Source organism: Melanotaenia boesemani, chromosome 23 (genome assembly GCF_017639745.1).
Source record: "Melanotaenia boesemani isolate fMelBoe1 chromosome 23, fMelBoe1.pri, whole genome shotgun sequence".
In the NCBI taxonomy this organism is placed as follows: domain Eukaryota; kingdom Metazoa; phylum Chordata; class Actinopteri; order Atheriniformes; family Melanotaeniidae; genus Melanotaenia; species Melanotaenia boesemani.
Window position 1 is genome coordinate 1358661 of NC_055704.1, and position 27374 is coordinate 1386034.

General features: G+C 43.6%; 2 protein-coding genes across 4 annotated transcripts; both read left to right on the top strand.

The window, feature by feature from the left end:
* Positions 1-815: 815 nt before the first annotated feature.
* On the top strand, positions 816-14875 carry mkrn1 (makorin, ring finger protein, 1). Of its 3 annotated transcripts, none has more exons than XM_041976877.1 (8): positions 816-966; positions 1610-1741; positions 6737-6927; positions 8929-9152; positions 11014-11228; positions 11305-11415; positions 13394-13538; positions 13727-14875. In XM_041976877.1, the coding sequence occupies exons 1-8, from the start codon at positions 893-895 to the stop codon at positions 13937-13939; spliced, it is 1305 nt and encodes a 434-aa protein (XP_041832811.1). In that variant the 5' UTR covers positions 816-892; the 3' UTR covers positions 13940-14875. The 3 variants fall into 3 exon arrangements, with proteins under 3 accessions (XP_041832811.1, XP_041832812.1, XP_041832814.1); XM_041976878.1 differs by having other exon boundaries at positions 6737-6918; XM_041976880.1 differs by lacking the exons at positions 11305-11415; positions 13394-13538; positions 13727-14875 and having other exon boundaries at positions 11014-11232.
* Positions 14876-21649: 6774 nt separating this feature from the next.
* On the top strand, positions 21650-23047 carry tmem121b (transmembrane protein 121B). The gene has a single exon (XM_041976885.1). The coding sequence runs from the start codon at positions 21713-21715 to the stop codon at positions 22898-22900; it is 1188 nt and encodes a 395-aa protein (XP_041832819.1). The 5' UTR covers positions 21650-21712; the 3' UTR covers positions 22901-23047.
* Positions 23048-27374: the final 4327 nt, after the last annotated feature.

A 27374-nucleotide genomic window follows, 5' to 3' on the forward strand; every position in this document is an offset into this window, starting at 1 on the left:
AGTGAAATCTTAAGTTGGGTAATTTAACTGTATATCAGTAAATTCATAAATTCAATTCCACTGTTTCACTCACACATCTCTGTTTTTAACTCTGTCCTCCATGTGTAAATCTCCACCATAGCTTAGTTCTCTGTCCAGGGTGGGGGTTTCAACAAGCTGCAGTCCTTCATGTAAATGTGTAAATCTTCTACCTATTTTGTATTGCAAATAAATGTCACTTTTATGGCCAAGATGTTACAGACATTTAAGAGAATAATAAGAATAATGTATTATAAATTAATTATAATGTGTTATGATAACATAAATATTACTCATATAAAATAATTTGAATTATTACATGTTTAAACTAAACATGCAATAAATCAAATAATTTGATATTGTTAATATCCATGTGTGTGTGTGTGTGTAATCTTTGGATATAATTTTTCATATATAAATTATCATATTATTCATAAGTATGCGTTGACATACACTACCGTTCAAAAGTTTGGGGTCACTTTGCCATGGGATTCAATAGGGAAGTGACCCCAAACTTTTGAACAGTAGTGTAGCTACACCTCTGGCGTTTATTAACAAACGAAACCCACAAAAATCGCTATGAAATTGAGCAAATTATGGTTATTTATAAAGTGCATGCACCATTAAAACAAGTTTATGAGGGAGCGAATTGACAGTGGCAAGATGGCCGGCCAGCAGCGAGGTTGAGACATTTAGCCTTTATATCTATGCTGCGCCGTGTCCAGCTCGTTCAGAGGGAAAAATGCCGCCGCCTCGTGGATTTAATTTATCTCGTTTTCGGTAACTTTCGACTTCTGCCGTTTTTTACGGAAAAAGCCGAGCGGTGGCGGAACTGTCCGGAACATCCGGCTCTGGCTTCTCAACATAAACAGAAATGGCGGAGGCAGCAGCATCGTCTACAGCGGCTTCATCAGTAACAGGAGGTTGGACCAAACACGTAACCTGCAGGTAAGACAAGATAACTGAGCGTTAACATGTCAAAGATGAGAGAAGCGTTGTCTGACAGCAGAAGGCTTCTGTTACAGCGGCTAGCTGCGATGTATTTCCAGGCTCGGCTCAGCTGTTGGTTAGCTAGCTGGGACGTCACTAGATTCCTCTGTTGTTGTGTTATCTGGACACGGAGCGGAATGGTATGGCAGTCACCAGTTTTCTAGCTGCCTTGTCAAACAATTAACCCGGACAGCTTTTTTGTCCCGGACTACACGAAAGAAAATAAAAAAACAATTAAGTAAATAGCTGTCATAGTAAAACCTGGTGATAGCTTGAATGCTAACTAGCGGGTCATAGCCACTTTGTCCACTTTCACTTTATTACCAGTCATGTAGACAGTATTGAAATCAGCGGGTTTACCCAGTTGCTAAGTGTAAATCTCATCAGGGTTTTCATTATTCGTTCACAATAATGAAAACCCAGACTACTGTGGTAGACGCTGAAAGTCAAATTATCGGTGATGTCCTTCCAAAGATAAGCGTGATGGCGTTATCAGCTGCAAAGACATGACCGTCCAAGTGGCTGTACAGCTAAGTTTAACAAACACAAAGAAATGAGCACTTGGTTTTTTCTAATATTCCAGCTTTTCTTGTGTTTTCAGATACTTCATGCATGGTCTTTGCAAAGAAGGAGACAACTGTCGGTATTCCCATGATCTGACCAACAGCAAGCCTGCAGCCATGATATGCAAGTTCTTTCAGAATGGAAACTGTGTGTTTGGGGACCGATGCAGGTAAAGACCAAAAACAGACATTTTAAAAGGTTTCTACTCCGCAGTAGTTTCTTAATTCCCCTGAGCTGTCTGAGTAGATGGTTGGGAGTCGAGGTGGCTTCTTTTCTAAAGGCAGCGGGCAGCACAGCCATGTTGCTGGCAGGATGTCTTAGGAAAGCTCCTCCAGTGGGTCCGACACCTGAGACCGCTGCTCCCTGATATCAGCATGTTGGTCTGGCACATGCAGGGTGGAGGAGTCGGTCTCTAACACGTGTCTCTTCAGCTGTGGTTTCAGTTTCGTATTATTTTGGCTCCATCCCTCCAGGGATCTTCACATGAGAAGAACAGTTCAATACGCATCGTCACAGCTGGTGTTGGTGTTATTTTATTTCTGTCTGCTGGCTTTATAGAATAATCAGTTGTGTTCATGAACAGAAGTGTCACCTGTTTTTATTTGAACCACACCACTCTGCTGCAGCTCCCAGTTATTTGTCTGTTTATTAATCGACAGATGAAAAGTTAATCGGTTTCTAAGAGACAGGAAGTGATGTAGTGAATAAAGGTCACAATAGTTTTCCTCATCAAAAAGTTCAGTTTCTTTTTTTAAACCGTCTAAAACCCATTAAAATGAAGGAATGACTTAATAAAAACAATGGAAACAACCAAAATAACTCTAGTAAGTACTATAATGTTAATCATTTTTATGTAATCTAATAATATAATTTTATAAATATTAAATTTATTTGTTGAATTTATAACTCTGTAATATTTATTAATTATAATAATGTTTTGTTACATTTTTGTTTAATTGGGTAAAGGGTGGGGCTTTAATATCTTTATTTATTTATGTATATCATGTGAGGTTTTTTGCATTAAGAAATAGCTGCAGGTTTTGTGAATAAAGTGTTTTCTTCCTGGCATCGTACGAACGACCCTGCGTTGACGTCAGAGCATCATTTCACCAGACAGTCGGTGAAAAACTCACGCTCAGTATTTGGAAGGAAATATTGTCATTGTTAAATAGCACCGTGTGTACCATGAGTTAGATTTTATTACTTGTGTGAATCCCTGTGGAACAGAGAGGAAGACATGAAAGGAGACTTCATCTTTCTGGTCAGGCTGAGCGACTGCAGCGTGCTCTGAACGGGGGCATTAACATACGTGTGGAACTGGGAACGGTACATTTTAGAGGCAGATCAGACTCTTGGTCTGTTGTCAGGCGTGACCGAGCCAGACAGCAGCAGCAGCCACCTTCAGCAGACCGTCTGGCTTCAGCAGTGTTCTCTCTGACGATTGTCCAGTGGAAGATGGGATGCAGAAGTTCCTCCCATGCTTGATGTTGTTTTCCGGCATCTTCTGGTTGATTGTTGTGTTGATAAGTCACATTCCTCCATCTTTGTGATGGAGCAGCAGTACTGAGGCGGTGTGACGCCGTGGGGCTGTAGGAGGCCTGACAAAGACTTTCTCTGTGGGGGATTCTTGTGGGTGAATTCCCCAGGCTCTGTCTATTGTGATGGACTCTGTCTTGGTCTTTCAGACGGTGTCTGCCTCGCTCTCCTCCTGCAGCACCTACAGCCAGACATGGAGCACTGCAGCCTGCGTTGCAATTGCATAACAATATGCTGCTCTCTTTGTCAGAGCTGCCCCCGCCTCCTCCACTGCTGTTGCTGGGTTCACTGGGTTCGCTCTGCTGCAGCACCTTCCCCTCTTTATGCATAGCTTCGACCCCTCCCCCCCATCAGCTGCACTGCTTTCCATTAATCTGGTGGCATCTGAAGGACCCTTAAAATATCCTGCAGCTGATGACAGAGCACCAGGTTCTCAGTGTGAATGTGTGATATCTGTAATTTACTGCAGCCATAAAGCCTTCCACTCCATCAGTGTTACTGTCAGAACTGGTTGGCCATTAACCTAAAAAGATTCAATTTAGGAGAAAATGTGATTGGAAATAGGGCTGGGTATCGTCACTAATTTCCTGAATTTATTCGATTCACAACAGTTTAATTTGATTTAATATTGATTCATTTACAGCAAACTATGTAACACCACCATTTTTCTTAAATATTAAAGACGTTCACAGATGACTTTTTATAAACCACTGAGTGCATTTACTTGACAATGAAACTCAGTTATCTGGGAGTAATCAGATTACTGTAATAATGTGATCTAAAACATCTACATGCATTTCTGAAATACCAGAACAATCCCGTGTTTCCCAGGTTCATACACACACCTGGTTTCCTGTGTCGCCTCCGTCCAATCAGCTTCTCTTACCGAGATGATGTCACCTTCAGATGTTTTCATTCGCCAGTGTGGATTACATCCACCTATACCGTCTTTTGCCGCGTATTACTGCTCACATTAGCAGCTAAGGCTAAGACCGTGGCATTCAGCAGCTAATGCTAATGGGCGCGTCACGTTTAGCAACAGGAAGTGATGTCACCACACGTAGTTTAAAATAAATCGTACATGGTGATTTAAATCCACATTTCCTCTAGAGCAGGTTTCCACTTCGTCCTTTTATCAAACAGGAAACATTCTGATGCTATTTATCTGGTTTCCATGACGACATGTCACCACTGCTCTCTGTGTGCACGGCAGTGAGCACACACACAGACACGTGCGCGCACACACAGGTGATCCCACTTGAGTGCACATGTTGGAAAACACGTCATCCAGCTGGAAATCAGACAGAAAGATGAGTTTTCTAGATTCTCTCAGCAGGTGGAGATGGAAGCATCTGGCTCCAGTGAGGAGCAGATGGAGGATTTCTCCTGCTCCGTGCTACACCGATGGCATTACCGTTGTCACGGCAACCATACAGCTGAGTCATATTATGTCATACAGTTGTATTACAGGTTTAAATGGATCCAGTTTTCTTTGTAGGTTTTATTAACATCAACACGTTATCAGAGGTCTGAAGAACATTTAGAGCGACTCCGCTGGATGAAACGCTTCATCCTGAGTGTTTGCATCACAGCACGCTCGAGTGCAAGAGCAGACTCACCATCATCAACTACGCCGTAAACGGCCGCACGAAGACGCCGTGCGAGCATAAATCCACCTTAAGGGAGTCCACTAAAGAGCACAGGTGGTCATTGAGGCTTTCAGCATTCAGAGCAGTTGTGTCCACACATTGTCCCTGTTTTAAGAAGTAAAGTAAGGGTGTTTGTTGTTAATCTAACTAGGGCTGCAACGATTAGTCAACGTTGTCGACAATAAAAATAGTCAAACAAACTACAGAGTGAGACATCGTCTTCTTTTTTTTATCTCTGCTGAGAGTTGCTCATGCACAGTAAAGTCTGTCAGGGGAAAAATATGGCAGCCGACCAGGGAGCAAAACGGCTGCAGAGGACGTCAAAAGTCTGAGATAACTTCACGTTAAAGCCATAAAATAAATTAGATACATGTGAGGTTTGTAAAGCTGACCTTGTGTACCACAGAAGTACATCTGCAATGCTTGAACATGTAAAGAGGAGGAACGTCGGACTTGCATAACAACCTCATGTAAGATTTCAAAGCTGAATGTGAAATAAGATCCATTTAATAATCACGAGAAACATAATCCGATTGGTCGAGTAGTCGATTTAATAGTCGATGACTAATCGACCATCAGAATAGTCATTAGTTGCAGCCCTAAATCTAACTTTGGCTGTGTTGAAGGACAGGACTTAGCCAGAATACAGTATTTATGGTGAGAATCGGACTTTTTAAACCATAAAACCAAGCATGGTTTCATTGTTGGGCGGGGCAGGGGGTCCATGGCTTTTTAGTATTTGCATGAAGGGGTCCTGAAAGAAAAGAGATTGGGAATCACCGAGCTAGATCACTAACTCTTCACTGTCTACGACATAAACGTGTTGGATGCACCTGTTTGTCTATGCGAAGGCTAAGACACTGGTATATTCTTATATGCAGAGCAGCTGCTGGTCCAGGACCTTTCAGCTCTTCTCCAGCTGAGGAGCTGAGGACCGTCCAGTCTTCGCTCACAGGACTGACCATTTTCAGTCCCAGTCGTGCGAACTGAGATGGGAAAAAGGCTTTTATCTTTGTTTCTCGCTTTGGCTGCAGAAAGACTTCATGACCTGGTCTCACTGTTTCATCTGTTTGTAAATGGTCTGTTTGACTTGGATAAATAACCATTTAAAATCCCTTTTTATTCTTTTGTTCTTAACTTGTTTTAAAGCTTTTAGCCAGTTTGAATGTGTTTCGTTGTGTCTGTAAAATTTGTAACGCCCTGCTGCTGGGAAAGTGATTTTAATCTTAATGAGGTTCTTCCAGGTTAAATAAAGGGGATGGTAACAATAATAATTCTGGAAATAAATACATATATAATGAATCAAATATATAATTCTTTAAATATGTCTTTAATAAAAATTGGAAATATAAAGTCATTTAAATGCATTAAATTGATGTTAAAATATTTAATGTTTCCTCAGCTGCAGTGCATCATGGATGAATTTAAGTTGTCCCTGTGGCTCATGAGCAGATGGTGACATCTGATTGGTTACCTTGCTCCACAAGTCACTATAAATACATCCCAGATCAAAGATCCCTGCAGAGCCACACGGACCCCGACACACTGGGTGGAAGGATTTTTCTAGACCAGAATCAGCCCCCTCTTTGTCCTGCTGGTTTTAGATGTTTCACTGCTGATTCAAAGGATCCATCAAAACATCTAAAACCTGCAGGACTGTGGACCAGCAGGTCCGGCGTTGGTGATCCCTGATCTATACATGATGGCTTTACCTGTTACCTTAATAAGAAAATAATTAAACATGGGATCATGAAAAAATTCATTAAATGCTGAAAAACGTATATGTGCGCATGTTAAATTAAATATTTTAATGACTAATTAAGCATTATTTACATGTTTATTTCGTTACCGCTGGCACTCTAACGTTGAACTTTTTCAGTTTCTGGTCATCTGAGTGCACGAAAACCAGATTCAGCCGGCAGAGTTTCTCTTCCGTTCTTACAGAAAAAGGCTGATAATCTATATGTTTTTCTTTTTAGATTTGAACACAGTAAACCCATAAAGAAAGAGGAGCTGCCAACCTCCCAGACGCTGCCGCTGCCCTCCGCCCTGCCGGCCGCTCCATCAGATCCTGAACCCTGTGGGCTAACACCTGGATCGGGGGCACAGGACTGGGTTAATGCTGCTGAGTTTGTTCCTGGACAGCCGTACTGTGGACGGGGTGAGAGAAGTAAGATGTCTGACCGTGTTGTTTGACTGGTACCTTCAGCTGATCCACAGTGTTCAGTGCAGGCGCGTCATCCGTCCTCTGGACCTGGTCTCTGGTAGATCCCGCGAGTTCAGTCCCCACAGATTTTTTTTTGCTTCTCTCCTCCACACCTGCTGGATTTTTACATATTTATTCATCTTTTCTCTTAAATGTTTTTTTATTTCTTTGGCCGTCTTTAAAGAATTAGCTAAGTTTTTTTCTTTTTTCTGTCATAAAAAAATGAAAGTATTTTTCATTTAATTTCTTTAGAATTAAACATGACTTTTGTCATATTTGTTTGTAAAACACCATAAAAAGTTCTTTACAAATAAACCTTATGTTTATTTATTCCACAAAAGTCAAAAAGCCTTGAAAAGTTTTACATTTAAACAGAAAACATCAAACCTCACCTGGACACGTGGTATCCTCCCACAAATCTTCTTAAATTTGTTTTTAAGTTGTTCTTGATAAGTTATTTACAGAAACCAGATTCATGAACATGTTCGTAGACTCAAGAATTGTTTGCATCTTTCCTTTAAAGGCTCATTTATGCTCCCTCACGTACATAAGTAGCATCATCCATTTCAAGCGTTGTCAGGCGTCGCGTGTTTTCCGTTGCCATGGTTGTAAGACAGTTCCTCCACTAGGGGGCAGTGCTGAGTTCAGAGGTCACTCCCATGAGCTGACGTAGTTTCAGACATTGTTTAGCAGCGGTAACGAGTCTCTATAACGTCGTTTCCATCCGCTCATCACACCCTAAACACTGGCATAGAGTCTTTCTTCAAAAGCTCAGGCAAGTTTTACAGTTGTTGTCGTCATCTTTATTCATATTCTGCTTTTCTGTTCCCTCCCTGATCCTTTTCTTCTTCTCTGGTTTGTTTCTTTCACTGGTCACATGTCAGCTATTCTGCTCAGCCCTGCCCCCATGATTTCTGATGGTATTGCTCCATCTTCTGCATGAAGCGACGGATAGCTAAGCTCCCTGAAAACAGATGAAATTATGCATGTAACTGACGCAGACAATGGATGAAACTATCCGTCCGTCTGTGTGTCCATCTTCTGCGTCCACCATCAATGGGTCTTAAGATTGGTGAATACCAATCTCTCACAAGTTTAAAGGACGACCTGGTGGTCCTACTTTGCAGGTGAATGCCCATAAAAGGTCATGACTTATGGCCCTTTGCACACAGACAAAGAGGTGAAACAGATGAGAGAAAAATAAACAGAATAAAAACAAAGATGTGCAATCACCCTGATTTTCTTCATATTTAAAGATTTTGCAATCACATGATAAGCTGAAATCATGTAAAACGGCTTTATACACAGACGGATCAATAATTCCTTCTGAACATGGACAACAGCAGCATTTTGGTCCGTTGAGCGCGTAAAGATCCTCGCCGTGGCTAAAGGGGAAAGTGGTACAATAGAAAAACATTTCACTACATGGCACCGTATACAGTTTGTAAAGCAGATTTCCACCTGCTGTCGCATCATTTAAGATGCAGCCACCTACAGAGCATCTGATGAAGTCTCCAGGTGAGTCTGACAGATGTTATTAACCAGGAAATAACCTTGATTTTTATTTAAAAAACCCTGTAGTAGTAACTTGTAATTATTAGAGACCACATGCAGCAGGTGAATCTGGAGTCTCACGTTACCTGGACATTTATGGAGGGATATTCTTGTGGATGAGGGAACAGATCTGCCAGGGGTTATCTTTTATTTTCAGGTTTACATTACAAATTTTCATCCTTTGGGCCAAATTGGACCCTCCGATGGGTCGGTTTTGGCCCCCGGGTCATAGGTTTGACACCCCTGCGTTAGAAGCTATGTAGTGTTCATTGTGTTTCTTTTGACTGGGGCAGATAATGGCTTCTCTGGTGCTGCTGTCATGTTGTTTCACCCTAAACTACCTTATTTTAAGGTGAATTAAGCATAATTTTTCAGCCTGGGCCTGTTTCCTCTCTGTTCTGATTCGTGCAGCCGAGCCGGTCCAGGTGGAAAGTTCGGTCCCCCTCATTGAAGACGTTGAAAGCGATGCCACCCAGGACAGCAAAGATGTGAGGAACCAGCTCTGTCCATATGCCGCCGTTGGAGAATGCCGCTACGGACTCAACTGCGCTTATCTCCATGGCGACGTATGCGACATGTGTGGCCTCCAGGTCCTCCACCCCACTGACAACGCTCAGCGCTCAGAGCACACCAAGGTAACAGTTGGTGGCTTATTAAAGAGAGGTTACTTCAGGAGGAAAACCTCTTTCATACTTCACACTCCTGCCAGGTCCTGACTGAACCTGATCCTGGGGCCATTTTTATTTTTGTGCCATTTATTGCTAACTTTGATTAAATATATGGCTAAAATTTACAAAGGATATTCTTTTTAGATAGTTTTAGCATTTAATGTCAGTTCTCTTTAATGAGCCTTTTTATGTAGTTAAGCTACATAAAAACTTAGACATTTGATCCTAAGGTCAAAAAATGCCACATTAAAAACCATTATTAATGCCATTTATGTTAATATGAACAAATGCATTTCTTTATGTTAAGATTTTATTTTGGACTACAAACCTATTTTCATATTTTTCCATCAGTTTGCTCCACTTTTTTCATATTCAAAGAATGCAAAACACTTAATGGGAATTGTTTAAGTTTCTCAGGGTTTTTTTTTTTTTCATGAAAAACCAACTGGCCTTTAAAGGTTTGAAAGCTAAAAATAAAAATTATTGATGTGTATTTCAGCTGGGCTGCATGGGGGTTAGCAGTGTGGGCACACAGCAAGAAGGTTGCTGGTTCGAGCCTTTTTACGCAGTTTTTGGCAAGTTGGCTTTTTTTGTCCTTAGGATCAAATGTGTGTGTTTTTCGTTAAGGGGTTAAAGTAATTTTCATTCATCCAAGAAGCATTTTTTTCTGACTGGAAATGACATGAGCATCTACTAAAAGATAAGATGATGTACAGGCAGTATCATGTGGAAGAAACTTTTTCCTCCAGTTTTTCTGTTATTTACAGTTGAAGAAATGACGTCTAGAGTGATTCCAGCCATTCTTAATAATCGAACGTGTCTTTTAACTGCTGAGCAGCTTTTTTTCACGCCTCCACTTGTTTCTGGCCATCTCCTTCTGGGATCTGCTGCGTTTGGGAATGTTGTCATGCTGAAATGCGCAGAGTTGTCCAGGTTTCTCTGCAGACGTCTGTCATGTCTTCTTTTTTTTTTAAGGTGTGTTTTAGTTTAAGTTCAAATCATGATGCTTCCACCACCATGCTTGACTGTAAGGAAGGTGTCCTTGGGGTTGAATGTTTCTTCTTTGACCAAGTGAAGGCTTCATCGTGGCCAAACAATCCCATTTTTGTTTTATGTGACCTCAAAACACAAGACCAGAAGTAATCTTTGTCCAGATGAGATTTTGTAAAACCCAAACAGTCTTTAGTGTGTCTTATTTGGAGAAGTTGCGTCTTCCTCTGTCTTCATCCTTGAACCCAGCAGGATGTCTGGAGATTTCCCCAGCAAGGTCCAGATTCTTTGGCCTTGGTGGTGATGCATCAGTCCATCAGCTTTTACAAGTGCATGTGTCACTTTTGACTTCCCACCAGCTCCTCTGAAGTTTTCCACTCTGTGGAACATCTTGTATCTTTTTAAGAATACTGTGTCCACTGGAGCTTGAAGACATTTAGACATGCCCTGTGGTTGTTTCCTGACCTGTGTCCAGCTGCAGGTCCTCACTGAGTTTTAGCCACAGACCAGCTACAGAGAGCTGCTGTTCTTCACCTGCTGAGGTGATGAAAACAGCTGTCATGGTAATCGGGATGTTTTAGGACAACATGGACTGTTTGGAATAATTGACAACCCTGAATTGTGACAATTAGCCTTGGCTAGCAATAATTTTAGATTCATCTACAGTCCACATCTGCTTAATCAGTGTGTCCTATTGATCAGCCTTAAAATGCCATTGGTTGGTAAACATGTACATGGATCTGGCCATCAGGCCATGAGCAACTTCCAAACTCTTCTGAATGCACAGCTGCTTGTGTGACAGGGCTGGATAGATCTACTCTGATGTTTCCTCCTGCAGGCCTGCATTGAAGCCCATGAGAAGGACATGGAGATTTCATTTGCCATCCAGCGCAGCAAAGATATGATGTGTGGTGTGTGCATGGAAGTGGTTTTTGAGAAGTCCAATCCGAGCGAGCGCCGCTTCGGCATCCTCTCCAACTGCAGCCACTGTTACTGTCTGAAGTGCATTCGCAAGTGGAGGAGCGCCAAGCAGTTCGAGAGCAAAATTATCAAGTGAGTACAGATATGTGTTGTTGGTATGACTTGTACCAGAATACAGAAATAAGCATTGTATTGTCTGTTGTTGCAGGTCCTGCCCAGAGTGTCGAATCACCTCCAACTTTGTCATCCCAAGCGAGTACTGGGTAGAGGATAAGGACGACAAGCAGAAACTCATCCAGAAATACAAGGATGGCATGGGGTACACACTGCTACACAGACACAGCCTAAATTTACCTAAACAAACAAATCTAATTCATCTCCTCAGCAGCCAGCTGGTCCACTTTACCAGAGTCTGATTATGTCAGTTTTTTGATTATGAAAAATCACATTAACACACCTAAGATTTCTCCCCAATATGCTGATGTCTTTCTGCATGTAAACCCATATGTCTGATTGCTTTTTTTGTTGTTGTTGCCCATCGTTAGCAGCTAACGCTAAGACTGCAGGCTAAGGTATAGCGTAATGTTTTTCTCATAGAAACACCGGCAGTAAACAAACCGAATTAATATAAATACTCAGTAAACAATGTCAATATAAAACATACAGATGTACATGTTTGAGCCTGAATCAGACCCCTAAAACAAGAGTGAACAACTCAGTGACCCACAGCAACTCGGCAGCCCGCAGCAACTCAGCGACACGCAGAGACACGCAGCAACTCAGCAACACCCAGCGACTCAGCAACACCCAGCGACACGCAGCGACGCCGCGACACGCAGCGACTCGGCGACACGCAGCGACTCTGCAGCCCGCAGCAACTCGGCAGCCCGCAGCGACTCGGCGACACGCAGCAACTCGGCGACACGCAGCGACTCTGCGACACTCAGTGACTCGGCAGCCCGCAGCGACTCGGCGACATGCAGCGACTCAGCGACACGCAGCGACACGCAGCAACTCGGCGACACACAGCAACTCAGCAACACGCAGCGATTCGGCGACATGCAGTGACTCAGCAACCTGCAGCGACTCGGCAACCCGCAGTGACTGCCGCGACTTCGCAGCCTGCACAACTCTGCGACCTGCAGCAACTCCACAGTGACTCAGCAACCGACAGCAAGGAATGCAGCAGGATGTATCTGTTTGGTAAATACTCTGCTTACCAGCTATAGTCCGACATAACGTAGTTTGCTGTCCTTCACTCGCCGTATATATATATCTGTACATGCTCCTGTTAACAGGTGTACATGTGTCAAATGTACATAGTGCTAACAGAGGTAGGAAACATCTGCTGCCAAGAAACAGATAAGCTAGTGATGCTGTTTGCTAACACTTTCATGCATTGTTACACTGTTAGCTGTATTTCTAGCTACTCCATGTACATCTATTGTTTCCCATGGCTAATCATCTGGTGTTTTTAGCCTGGTCGTTTGTAGCATTTCCATCTACAGTGTTGATGGCTAACTTTCTGGTCATCATTACATGTTACCTGCTGGTAGCAATCAGGTAAAGTGTGGGTTAATTCCTTTAGTTTGACCGTTGCTCACACACTATCAAAACAAAACAGAAAACCTATTCGGTTTTACTTACAGCTTGTGGATCAGGATCGGAAACGCGGTCCTTGATTGTAGGAACGGACCCTCCTTTCAGCTGAAGCCTGATCGCATCCCTCGTTGTACCGGCCCTTATTCATCCAGCATCTTCGGTGAAGTGCCGGTCACAAATAGAAACTTTGACTCAACTCTCTGGCTGCCTCCCAGAAACAAACGCCATCCATTGCTGTCTCGCCGTGGTTTCCTTTGGGAATTTGAACAAATGCATGTTGACACTGAAAACGTCACGGTGTCTTCTGCCTTATACTGAACAGGGAAGGTGGGTGTGCCTTTCTTCCCGTGAACGTGCCATCATGGCAGTCACAGTAGAAAAAACTTTCTAAAACCTGTTGTTTTCAGCGCCATGGAAATTGAATGTAAATGCACACTAGAAAACTCAAACGTGCATTTAAGTGAAAAAAATTATGCTGTTCACTAGTCTGAATATTCAGCATACAGTTTTACAGCGCGGGTTGACGCTCAGAATAGTTCAAATATCTGCTATTTGGACCCTATAGGACCCTTTAATGACCTTCTTAACACATAAAACCTGATCCACCCCCTGAACATGGGGGCAGGTGGATGAAAGTCTTTTAGCTCCTGGGACAATCTTCTCTGCTGCTTGATGAATGTGTGTGGTTTGTCCAGGAGTAAACCATGTCGATACTTCGACGAGGGTCGTGGAACTTGTCCTTTTGGCTCAAACTGCTTCTACAAACACGCCTTCCCTGATGGACGTCTGGAGGAAGCTCAGCCACAGCGAAGACAGACCGGATCCAACAGCAGGAACCGGGTAACTCTTCCCACCTGTTCCTCTTCACTTCCTACAGGCACATTCATGTGACGCTGCCGCTGTAGCGCCCTCTGCTGGCAGGAGGTGGCAGTCAGGAAAGCTCTGAGGCGTTAGCCCTGAACTTTCAAGCGTTTCTGAGCAGAAAGTTAGATTATAGCTCATGTAATTCTGGATTCTTCCATCTGCAGAACTCGCGGCGAACGCCTCTGTGGGACATCTTCGATGAGCGGGAAAGCACCGACTCGTTCGACAACGATGACGAGGAGATGGTGACGTTCGAGTTGAGCGAAATGCTCCTCATGCTGCTCGCCGCAGGGACCGACGATGACATCACGGATTCAGAAGACGAATGGGACTTGTTTCATGAGGAGCTTGATGATTTCTACGAGATTTACCTATAGCAGCCCCTCCCCCACCCCCACCCCCCATATATACTAGACACTAGAATGGACTGTCTTGTGTGAGTGATGGACAGTAGCCCCCCCCCGCCCCCCTTGTATTGTGGCAGTGCCTTTAAGCAGGCCATTAATAAATGAGTTTATAAAAGAGTAAAAAAGATTTCCATGACTCAGTGCGCTCGTGCTAAACACTTTCTAGACATCTATCCTCGTGAGTCTTTCCTGTGCGTATCTGTGAAGAGGAAAACTGATCTAAGATTTAACAAAAATAACTTTGTTCAGATAATAAACGTTGTCACGTTTGTGGGTCGGGTCTGTTTCTCATCCCAGGTGGTTGTACATACTTCTGAGACTCTGCACTTGAACTTACTCAGCACCATTTACTGTACCGGAGATGGGCATGTTGTAAGGTTTTACATACGGTTTTGGAAGGCCGGATCTTCTCTCCTGTTTGTTTATAAAAGCTGCTGATGATAGCCAATATATTGTGCTGTTTAATAAATTTACCATAATCATTTTCATGTACTGAAACGTGTTTGCTGTTTTTGTTTTCTCTGCATTCATTTTCTTTTTATCGGTTTACATGATGAACTGTTTGAAAGCCTCAAAGACGAACCTGAAGCAGCTCGGATCCACCAGAACTCAGAAACAAGCTTTCCCTGCCGGTCTGAAGGGAGTCTCCAAACCAGATGTTGAGGTAGATTTTTGTCAGAGCTGCAGTAGTTTAGCTCTGGCTGCTGCCGGTGATGAAGACTACTAACCAAACCTGTCTCATCTTTGGTTGGTTTGTTCAGTTTGAAGGATTCTACGGAGAGAAAAGCGACTCAGAATTATCGTGTGTGTATCTGATCTGTAAACTGTGTAAACGAACTTTGGGTTCATGCAAATATCTCTTCAAATGCACACAGAAATTTGCATGCACAAATTACGAGAAATAAATATTTTACACACAATTTTTTTTTTACCTTCAGCCTCCGAAATCTTCTAGTTTTGTGTTGGAAAAGGCTCCTATGCAGAGAAATGCTTCAGTACATGTTCATGGATGACCTGCAACGCACGGACACATCTGCAGGTCAGTTTACGAGTGAACGAGGGGTTTTTCACGCTTCACGCTTCTACTAGTTGTTCAGTTTCATCTGGACATGGTGCCTTTAAGTCCTGGTGGAAAGCTGGGTCATCTGGGTTTTCATCAAATTTTCTTCTCTAGTTATGTCAAAGTGGAAAAGGTTTCTATGACGGAAAAGTAATCTGTAGATAGCTGAACGTTCTGCTACATATAGTCTGTTCTCAGTCAGAAAGCTGACACAGAAAAGATCTTTTCTTTCATTCTTATCTAAAAAAGCATCCTCCTCACTTTGAAACAACTACACAAGAATGGCTGGTTAAACTCCAGATGTCCCAGCTTTATGATGGCACTCAAACGCACCACATGTGAAACTACGTGTGACATGAGCGTAAACTCCACATGGACACAGATGTAGTCTGGCCCACGCGTGTCAGGTGATTGGTTCTCACCTGTTTAATGCTTCGTCTGCTCAGGAAACCTAAAAAACATCCCATGTGAGGTTGTAGGTGAAATATGAATGTTTGTGGGTTTTTGTCATTTGTAAATTTGTTTTGCGTGTAATTTCTAGATGTCTGAAACCTAACTGGTTTACACAGTTAACAGATCGTGTATTATACATGCACGGTTACATGCTGGCTTTCTGGAGCTTCAGCTGATCACGGTCAGCCTTCTCGTTCTGGTTTCCAGATGCTCCAGGTCTTCTGGCTCAGATGAACAGATCTTTTCCTTTCCTCTATCCCAACTCTCAGCTTTCTCTGAGTCAGATTAACAGGCTTGAGCCGTTTTATATCAGGGTATGATGGAGTTGATCGTTTGACTGTTCCCTCTGATGAAGCCCAGCAGCTCACCCAGCTGCTGCAGACTCCACACGTTTCTGTTCCAAAGCCATCCACTCTAACTTGAAAATAAAGTTTATTATTAATCTGTCCACTGTGCTGAGTCCAAATCTTTTTCTGTTATTTTGAAGTCTAAGCAAAAGGATGTTTCCTTAAATTTCTACTTCCATCCATCCTGCTTAGTCCAGTGCAGAGGGCTGGAGCCTCTCCTTCAGGGGTGTAACAAAATATCAATCTACATCAATACATTGATCACGTGGGTCAATCATCCAATAACATCGATCCAAAATGCAGACATTGTAAAATGTTGATAAAAGTAACCATTTATCAAACACTTTTATTTTGAAAATGGCTGTTTTGTGTTCCCGTCATGTCGCTTTCTGTTTATTAGCAGACTCTTTGTTATAAAAACAGATTGTTTTATTTAAATTGATCAATTTAAATACCTGAGCTCAGAATAAAAATGTTAAACAATATTCCAGTTTCTTTTTGTGCTTCAGATATGACTGGAAATGATATTGTTTCACATTGTGACTGAATTTAAGATATCGGCTCAAATTCGGCTACATCGTGATCAAAATGGAGATTTACAGGCCTGCTGTCCCTGCTGCTACCAGGACAGCGCAGGCTACATCCCAGCGCCGCCTTTTAACGGGTAATCTGATCAGTCAGGATCAGGTTAGTCTGGGACTGTTTTACAGAATTGTTGAGAAAGTTGATTTCTGTTAGTCTGCATTAAAGAGTCCAAAATAAAGTCAATGTCCACTTTATCAGCTCCACCTGTTTGTTAACAGAAATATCCAACCAGTCAATCACACGGCAGCATGTAGTCATGGAGACGTGGTGAAGACGACTTGCTGAAGTTCAAACTGAGCATCAGAATGAGGAAGAATGAGGATTTACGAGACTTTGAACGTGGCATGGTTGTTGGTCTGAGTATTTACTGGGATTTTCATCCACAACCATCTCCAGGGTTTCCAGAAAATGGTCTGAAGAAGAGAAAATATCCAGAGCAGCAGTTGTCTGGACCATGTCCATCCCTTTATGACCACAGTGGAGCATCTTCTGATGCTACTTCCAGCAGGATAATGCACCATGTCACAAAGCTCAGATCATCTCCACCTGCTTTCTAGAACATGACGATGAGTTCACTGGACTCCAACGGCCTCCACAGCCACCAGATCTCAGTCCAGTATAGAAATCTTTCGGATGTGGTGGAACGGGAGATTCTCATCATGGATGCAGCCGACAAACCTGCAGCAACTGTGTGATGCTTCATGTCAATATGGAGAAAACCTAAGTACCATTTTCCCAGTTCTCTAAAGCAGGGATCACCAGCTGCGGACCCCTTGGGCCAGTATCCTGCAGCTTTTAGATGTTTCCCTGCTGCAGCACATCAGATGGTTCTGTACAAGCCTCCTGATGACCCATTGATCGGAGTCACGTGTTGCATGGAAAACCCGCAGGATCCAGAGTTAGTGATCCCTGATCTCCAGTAAGTTTAGGCTGTGTAGGCATGTTCATGTGGGACATGGTTTGGTGAAAGGTCTGATAAGAGAAAAGTATCTGATCTGGAAAAGGTTATGTTTAAAAAAAAAAAAGTCATTTACCTACTTTAAAGAAAATGGAAATAAAAACAGAATTCAGTGATTTCCACATCTCATCAGGTCATATTTTATTTCCAGTAGAATATAAACAACATCTCAGAGGATGAAACTGAGACGTTTAATTTAAAATATGAGCTGATAGTGAATCTGATGGAAAACGTTGGAACACGAGCAACAAAAGGCTGGAAAAGTACCTGGTACAAACCAGAAACACCTGGAGGAGCATTGGACAACTAACCAGGTTACCTGGTAACAACGTCAGACAATTTCAGAAAAATGTTCCTCAGTGAAGAGGCTGGATGCAGGTGATTTTCTGCATTAACAGCAGACATGATTCTCTACTGGAAACCACTGCATGGACTCAGGAAGACTTCCAGAAACCACTGTCTTTGAACACAGTTCACCCTGAAACCCACAAACGCAGGTTAAAGCTCCATCATGCAGAGAAGAAGCCAGATGTGAACAGGATCCAGAACCAGCTTCTTCCGTCTTCTCTGGACCAAAGCTCATTTAAAATGTTCTGAGGCAAAGTGGAAACCTGGATGAAGATGTGAACTAGTTTGTGGAAAGCATGGACGGCGTGTCCTGCAGACTAAAGAGGAGAGGGAGCATCCAGCTTGTTATCAGTGGACAGGTGAAAAGCTGCATCTCTGATGGGATGGGGCTGCATTAGTGCCTATGGCGTGGGCAGCTTCCACATCTGTGAAGCTCCATCAATGCTGAAAAGTACATGGAGGTTTTAGAGCAACATCTGCTCCCATCCAGACAACGTCTCTTTCAGGGAAGGCCTTGCAGATTTCAGCAAGACGATGCTGAACCACATCCTGCATCCATCACAGCAGCATGGCTTCACAGGAGAAGAGTCCGGCTGCTGAACTGGCCTGCCTGCAGTCCAGACCTTTCACCAGTACACAACATCTGGAGCATCATGGAAGCAGAAATCCAGCAACCAAGGTCCAGGACTGTAGAGCAGCTAGAATCCTGCATCAGACCAGAATGGGACAACATTCCTCTCCTAAAACTCCAGCAACTGGTCTCCTCACTTCCCAGACGTCTCCAGACATGTTAGAAGAAGAGATGCTACACCATGCTGAACACCACCCTGGAACTACTTTTTACACCGTGCTGAACACCACCCTGGAACTACTTTTTACACCATGCTGAACACCACCCTGGAACTACTTTTTACACCATGCTGAACACCACCCTGGAACTACTTTTTACACCGTGCTGAACACCACCCTGGAACTACTTTTTACACCGTGCTGAACACCACCCTGGAACTACTTTTTACACCGTGCTGAACATCACCCTGGAACTACTTTTTACACCATGCTGAACATCACCCTGGAACTACTTTTTACACCATTCTGAACATCACCCTGGAATTACTTTTTACACCATGCTGAACACCACCCTGGAACTACTTTTTACACCATGCTGAACACCACCCTGGAACTACTTTTTACACCATGCTGAACACCACCCTGGAACTACTTTTTACACCATGCTGAACACCACCCTGGAACTACTTTTTACACCGTGCTGAACATCACCCTGGAACTACTTTTTACACCATGCTGAACATCACCCTGGAACTACTTTTTACACCGTGCTGAACATCACCCTGGAACTACTTTTTACACCATGCTGAACACCACCCTGGAACTACTTTTTACACCATGCTGAACACCACCCTGGAACTACTTTTTACACCATGCTGAACACCACCCTGGAACTACTTTTTACACCGTGCTGAACACCACCCTGGAACTACTTTTTACACCGTGCTGAACACCACCCTGGAACTACTTTTTACACCGTGCTGAACACCACCCTGGAACTACTTTTTACACCGTGCTGAACACCACCCTGGAACTACTTTTTACACCATGCTGAACACCACCCTGGAACTACTTTTTACACCGTGCTGAACACCACCCTGGAACTACTTTTTACACCATGCTGAACATCACCCTGGAACTACTTTTTACACCGTGCTGAACATCACCCTGGAACTACTTTTTACACCATGCTGAACACCACCCTGGAACTACTTTTTACACCATGCTGAACACCACCCTGGAACTACTTTTTACACCATGCTGAACACCACCCTGGAACTACTTTTTACACCATGCTGAACACCACCCTGGAACTACTTTTTACACCGTGCTGAACACCACCCTGGAACTACTTTTTACACCGTGCTGAACACCACCCTGGAACTACTTTTTACACCATGCTGAACACCACCCTGGAACTACTTTTTACACCGTGCTGAACACCACCCTGGAACTACTTTTTACGCCGTGCTGAACATCACCCTGGAACTACTTTTTACACCGTGCTGAACACCACCCTGGAACTACTTTTTACACCGTGCTGAACACCACCCTGGAACTACTTTTTACACCATGCTGAACACCACCCTGGAACTACTTTTTACACCGTGCTGAACATCACACTGGAACTACTTTTTACACCGTGCTGAACATCACCCTGGAATTACTTTTTACACCGTGCTGAACATCACCCTGGAACTACTTTTTACACCATGCTGAACATCACCCTGGAACTACTTTTTACACCGTGCTGAACACCACCCTGGAACTACTTTTTACACCGTGCTGAACATCACCCTGGAACTACTTTTTACACCGTGCTGAACATCACCCTGGAACTACTTTTTACACCGTGCTGAACACCACCCTGGAACAGTGATGTGTGGTCAGGGGAGGCAGTGCCTCACCTGTCATGATAAAGGAAAAAACACATACAATAAATATTAATATTTTCCACTGATCTGTGTTAAAAATATATTTTCAGTATGAATCTAACACGTTTTTGACAATTTATTAAGTAAAAATGGCCAAATTTGAGTATTTCCCGATCAAATCCAGTGCAGAAACCCGGTGGAGGAACGAGCTGTGTCTCAGCTCTGACTGGACCATCCAACACAAACTGGGTGCATGACACGTTTTCTGTTCCTCAGCATGTCGCCAACATGAACTTTACAGAAATATTGTTATACACCATGACTCTCTACAGTCTGTGGAATGTATTTAATGTATTTGTGAGAGAAATATTCCCGTTTATCGTACAATAAAGTGCAGAGAAAAGTCAGCAGAGTGTGAGTGTAATTGAAAGAGGAATGCTGATAGGATATGAAGCATTACCAGTTGCATGCTGTTGAATGAATATTGAAATAAGAGGCTAAAATCAGTGCCTCACCAACCATAAACTTCTATCAGAAATCTCAGACTAAAATTGGACTCCGGTTTTACCTTAGATGGTCATGTTCAGTCTTTAGGGTCATTCTTGTATCTATTAACTACATAATACAACTACATAAGCTGAGACATCGTTTCGCGTACAGAATTAGAAGTCGTGGTTTGTGCGTTTGTCTCATCAAGGTTGGATTACTGTAACTCCCTCATGTGCTTGAACGAGGTTTCCTTAGACCTTCTACCAACGGTCTAAAATACTGCTGCTAGGCTTCTGATGAGAGCTTCTTTCACCTGTCCAGCTGCACTGGCTCCCTGTATATTCCAGTTCATTTTAGGTTTATAGGCTGCTTCATGAGCACATGCCTGGACCTGCTGGACAGCTTCACCCTGCTGGAGGTCAGTGGTATGTAAGGTCCCGTAGACCTTATGACCAGCGCTGCCTTGTATGAGGTTGAAAAGCTTATTTGGCAGTTGCCCAGGACTCTGGAACACTCTCCCCATGCAGACTGCCAACTGTGGAGCTTTTTACGGGGAAACGGCTTTTATTTCATTTTTCTTTGTGATTCTATCTTGAAAGGTGCTCTGTAATTAAAGTTTTACTTACTTTTTTCCAGACGTGTTTCTGCATCAGACTCACTATCAGCTCATAGTTTCAATCGTATGGTGAAATGTCTCAGTTTCATCATCTGATGTGATGTTTATCTTTTACTGGGAATAAAATATGGTCTGGTTAAATTCTGGAAATTACTGCGTTTTTTTTTTTTTTTTACATTTTATGGTTTAATTTTATTTCAATTTTAAAGTCCGGTTTTTTTTTGGAGTTGCTATAGTTGTATAAGTTCATTTTTTTCAGTAAGCTGTAAATGATTCTTTTCAGTCTATTTATGTCCATTTAACATAAAGATGAATAAATGTGTTTTCTGTCAGAAGAAACAGATGAAGCAGGAGTAGTCTGCTCCATCAGTCCACGCCTCTCTTTCCTCTTTGTCTCCACCTTTAACATCACCAGGAAGGAAGAAAAGCGGAGAAAGGAGGCAATGATCTGTGAATGTGGGAACGACAAACCGCAGACCGAGCATTTCCAACCCGAACCGAGCCGCTGCCCAGACTCCCCCGTCTCCCCCTCCTCCTCCTCCTCCTCTGAGGCCGTGCATCCGAGCGGGGGGCGGGACAGCCAGACCAGCAGCGGGAGCCTCATCCCTGAGGACACTGGCAGCTTCCAGCCCCTGGTCTCCTCCTCATCCTCCGCCTGCACCATGACATCGGGGGAGCTGATGCAGAGCACCCCGCTGCTCGCGCACAGGTCCACGCGGAGCTTGCTGTACAAGGCGCTCTGCTTCCTGCTCCTGCTGTTCCAGGGAGGGGTTCTGGACTTCTACCTCATCGTCTTCACCGACCTGTACTGGTGCTCGTGGATCGCCACGGACCTGGTGGTCGTCTCGGGCTGGGGTATTTTCTTCCTGAAGAACGCGCGGAGTAAACGGGAGCGCGCCTGCGGCTTCCACCAGAAGAGCTCCATCTTCGGCTGCAACCTCGGGGAGTTCACCTACGCCTACCTGGCCTGGCTCATCTATGTCATCGCGTGCACACCTAAGGTGGTGCTGATTCTGGAGACGTCCATTCTGGAGCAGATCGCGCTCAAAGTCCCGTGCGGACTGACCGGTTTTAAGATCCTCGTGCTGCTGTCCGCGCCGCTGCTCTTCTGCCTCATCAACTCTATCGTGGTGGACCTGAACGGCTCCACGCGCCACCACTCCCAGAGCTGCTTCATGAGCACGTGCCTGGACCTGCTGGACAGCTTCACCCTGCTGGAGGTGCTGCTGAGGGACGAGCTCCCCTCTGTGTACCTGAAGTACACCGTGATATCCGTGTACTTCGTGGCCCTCGCGGTTCCGGTGGTCTGGCTCTACGAGCTGACGGCGTCCGAGCTGCGCTGCGGGTGGCTGTGCGCGCGCTTCTCCACCGGCCTGCTGGTCAACGCGCCGCTGCTCGTGGTCAGGTGTTTCCAGGTGTACGTCTACAAGATGCCCGTGTCCGTGTTCATGTTCAAGAACATCTTCTTCCTGGTGTGTCGGCTACTGGAGCTGATGGAGCAGTGCGTGGCGGTGCACGGGGTCCGGAGGCTGGCTGGGGGGGGCAACCCGGCCCAGTTCTCCCACTGCGTGTCTGAGAACGACATGTGTCCGCACGGGTATGTTAACACCCTGGCCGTGAGCCAGTCATAGAGCCGCTGGAGGTGATGGAAGAGCTGGAAACATCTGCATCCAGACAGCAGAACAACCACGTGAAGGTCATGCTGGTCAGGGCCGCTGCTAGCTATCTGGGGGCCCTAAGCACAACTGTTTTGTGGGGCCTCTAAACACACAGACACACACACAAAGGGAGATTTCCATATTTACTAGTTCAGTTGTCTTTATTTCCTAAGTAAGTTCTCACTATTAAGCCTCAGGCTTTAGTCTAATCTGCCACTCTTGAAAGTCATTTTAGAGAAATAATTCTGTATTCTGTGATGTTGGCGTTTCATTTTCTAGATAAATAGTAAACTTTGTGATTTTTACATCAACCAGCTCAATTCCAGGCCTGAGCATAAAATATTATTTGATAGATTAAAAGTTGAATTCTAAAATTTATGGAGAGATTTATTTTACAAAGAACTGTGGCATTTGCTCTAACAGCCAAAAGATGGTCAGATTGAGATGAAAGTTTCCCATATGGGCAAAATTGGCCATAAACGAGGATTATTATCAGAGTTCCAGATCAATATGGGCACCAGTTCCACCAAATCACTAAGATGAGAAAGTAAAATATTAAAAAAGAGCAAAGATACTTCTGGATTAACAATGACAGATACACCATAATAAACCAGAACCACTCTGACATTTACAGAGGGTCATTGAACATATCAGAAACTCAGAAATCACAGACCAGCATCAGTCTGTATCTTCCTGTTTATTGATCATCAGTATCTCTGGATCAGCTTCACTGATCAGGATGATGCAACATTTTAACTTTAAATATGCAGGGATGATGATTATTATTGATCATCATTAAAAATAAAATGACTACAATAAAGCTGGCAGCTCCCAGGCCTGTTAGGCCAAACTTTAGTGTTGCTTAGCAACAGTTTCTGGTGGAATGAGAAAGACAGAAACTTCCAGGCTCAGCTGACCCCCAGCCCACCACTTTAACCCCACCAGGACTCCTCTCGTTAATGTCTGCAGATGGCCAGAAAACCACATGAGGCCCCTGAGGGCCTGGACCAGTTGTGTTTGACTGCACATACCTTTGATTTAACAACTTTTATTCCAAACAAAAACCTTTTGATTTCTTTAAAGGAGGAATTTTTAAGGGATTTTTTAGTTATTTTGGAATCTGAAAGTCCGGAGACGACAGACTTTTGGGATTTCCACGTAGAACTTTCTATCAGTTGCTACAGGTTCTACCTGATGGATGGATGGATTTCCAGTTTTTGGACACGTGGTGTCATCAGAACCATCTTTACAGTCCTTGTGGTTTCACTACTGAACTAAAGCAGAATTCCGTGGAACATCAGACGTTTTGACACCTGGACTTGTGTATGGTCTTCAGCCGTGTCTGAGACGTGTTCTAATAAACGAGTCCTCGTCAGCGCCTCCTTCAGCTGCTCGTTTACTTCCACTAACTTTGTAGAAGAAGTTTTTAAGTCCAGACTTTCCTGTTAGCTTCTTGTTGCTTTGTTTTCAAGCCAGTATCCCTCCTCTCAGCAGGAAGCTGCTGGACGTGGAAACGCTCTGAAGGTGATGCAGCGTTGGGACAGGTGGGCAGTTCCATGGAGGTCATCACTGAAACTGAAGGACATTACATGTCTCCAGGAAGTCACGACAATAAAGATAAGGAGAAGGCGGGTTTGAGATGTCGCACTTCTGCTCGACGATCATTATTTTTCTTCATGTCCAAGTTTTATCCTGAGAACTTAAAGAGAAAGCAGCTAGACTTCCCAAGGCAGCTTCACCAACTCCATCCATGTGATGGATCGTGAAGGACCAATAACGGACCCAAAGGGTCCAGGATGACTGCTTCCATCAGACACGTGACCTAAACATGTCTGGTCCTCATTAGCACACGGAATAGAGGGAATGTCTTCAAGAAGCGGGACGTCCAGCAGCCTTCTCTTTGCTTCCTGCTTTTCGTTCGGTTTTGGGGGGTTGGGGTGTCTTTTCAGAACAGAACCAACATTTTGTTTGGAAATCTTAGTCAGAGATAGAAACGTTTATTTATGTGATTTCAAACTGACATTCCTTTCATTGAAAGTTGGTGAAGAAGATGATGAAATTGTGCAATATTTGTCAGAGTTTTATAAAGTATTTTTGCTGCCTTTTGTTTTAGAGATGAAGTCAATCATAGCGGCGCAGTTACGGTGAGTTGTGCCTTGTGTGCAGCACAGGAGGATGAGGAGGAATGTGGGAATACAGTGTCTCCCTTCAAACACCCACTAGCTTTTTTTTTTTTTTTTTTTTTTTTTTTTTAAATTTCAGAGAAGGTTTATAGTTATACATGCAGACAGAAGAAGGTTTGATAGGACAGCATCTAAACCTGCTGCTTTTCATGTTGGAATAGAAACAAGGTGAAACTGGTGTCACTGTAATACCGGTTGGAGACTGTAAATGTTCATCCTGTCAAGACAAGCGTTGACCAGGGGGGCCGATGCATCCAGGGGTCCGAGACCATCAGGGGGACCGATGCATTCAGGGGTCTGAGACTATCAGGGGGACCGATGCATTCAGGGGTCCGAGACCATCAGGGGGACCGATGCATTCTGGGGTCAAAGACCATCAGGGGGACCGATGCATTCAGGGGTCCGAGACCATCAGGGGGACCGATGCATTCAGGGGTCCGAGACCATCAGGGGGACCGATGCACTCTGGGGTCAAAGACCATCAGGGGGACCGATGCATTCAGGGGTCCGAGACCATCAGGGGGACCGATGCATTCAGGGTCCGAGACCATCAGGGGGCCGATGCATTCAGGGTCCGAGACCATCAGGGGGCCGATGCATTCAGTTATAGGGATCAAAGTTTCACACTTGTTAGGAAGAAGTCAACATGCAGACAGCAGGTTTCTGGTTAAAAACTGGCTGATGTGGGTCTAATTACTGAATAAATCACTGAAATAAAGTCAAGGTTTTTCTCTTATGGTAATGCCAAGTAAAATGTGGTTTACACAAATATTTTCGATTTTCAAATATGTAATGTAAAAATGTCATAAATTTAGAAAAATGTGGTTGTAACGGGGTTGGTTGATACATTGATGTAAATAATGACTGCACTTTAACAAACAAGTTCGGGTTAATCTTCTTTACTGTTCCTAGTTCAGGACAAGAGTGATAAATGTCAGCGTTTAATGGACAAACATACAATACAGAAATGTCTCTTTGGACCCAGTTCATGATTGATTTCACTGGTGACCATGGAAGAAGTAATGGACTGAAGTCCAGCCTTGAGGTGGAGGTTGTTCTGGTCTAATCTGGTTTTACAGTGTGTAAAATAACAATCAGCACATCAACTTGTTCTCTGAAACCAGCTGAGACTGTGTAATTAGGATCATTGTTGCTTCATCTCCATCATCCTGGTAGATTGGAAGTCAATTTTAAGGTAGTTTCCTAATTATTCATCCTTTAAAAATATTGAGACGTGGCTGCACATTTCTAAAAGAGATTTAGTCCTTATGCAGGTAGAACTACTAGTGTTATGTAAAGCTAATAACCCGATGTTAGCATGAAGCTACATAGCAGTGCTAATCTGGTTCTATTCTATCACTGGATTAGTTTTAAGCTAATGTGGGGAAACCAGGTCAGAATTAGTTTTCAGTGAGTGTATTTAGGGACTAAACATCAACTCGGTTCAGCAAGATTTTCACATTGGAGCTGATAAACTATAAAGATGCTCAAAGAGAACCTCAGTAGTCACATAACTTAGCGCTGGCTAAGCTAGCGCTACATGATCCAGTTTCATTTAAACAGGAAGCTAACAAGGCTGCTAGCTGGTTTTAAAGTAGCTACAGCATGAAAATGTGGCGAAATAGACCCTGGAACCAGTCTGGTTTAGTAGAGGAAGATATGAGAATGAGGCGAAAGGGAGATATTTCTGAGTGAGTGGGGGAGAAGCCATTTATCCTCTTACTACTGCATCAAGCTCCACATACCCAGAAACAAACCAACTTACCTTTCCATGGACCGTTTTGAACTTGCTGCAAATATTTCCACTTGCTGATCCATATTTTTAAAGTAAAGATGTTTTTCTCTCTATTATGACTTCTTGGACCGCTATTCTGATCACATGCTTTCACTCCTCTATCAGAAATCTTGTGAGGAGCAGCTTTTCATACCCAGTTTAAAGTGAAATGATGTTCTTTCTACCACCAGCTGACTGAACATCCAGAAGTTCAGAAATCTTCTGGACCAGTGACATCAGGATGTTTAGTGATGGTCTTCAGAAAGATCTTTGCTTTCGCCATCATGAGCTGCTTCTGCAATGATGCCTGCTGATCAGCCATCGACTGAACTGGCTGCTGCCTTTCTTCATGCCTTTTTTCTTTTCATTCCACACAACTTTTCTAAACATGTGTTTGTTCTGATTTTTCTGTATGTCTGGATTCGCTGAGTTGTTACCAACTTCTGGTGAAAATTTCACATCACCAACTTCATTAGGAAATAAGGGAAAT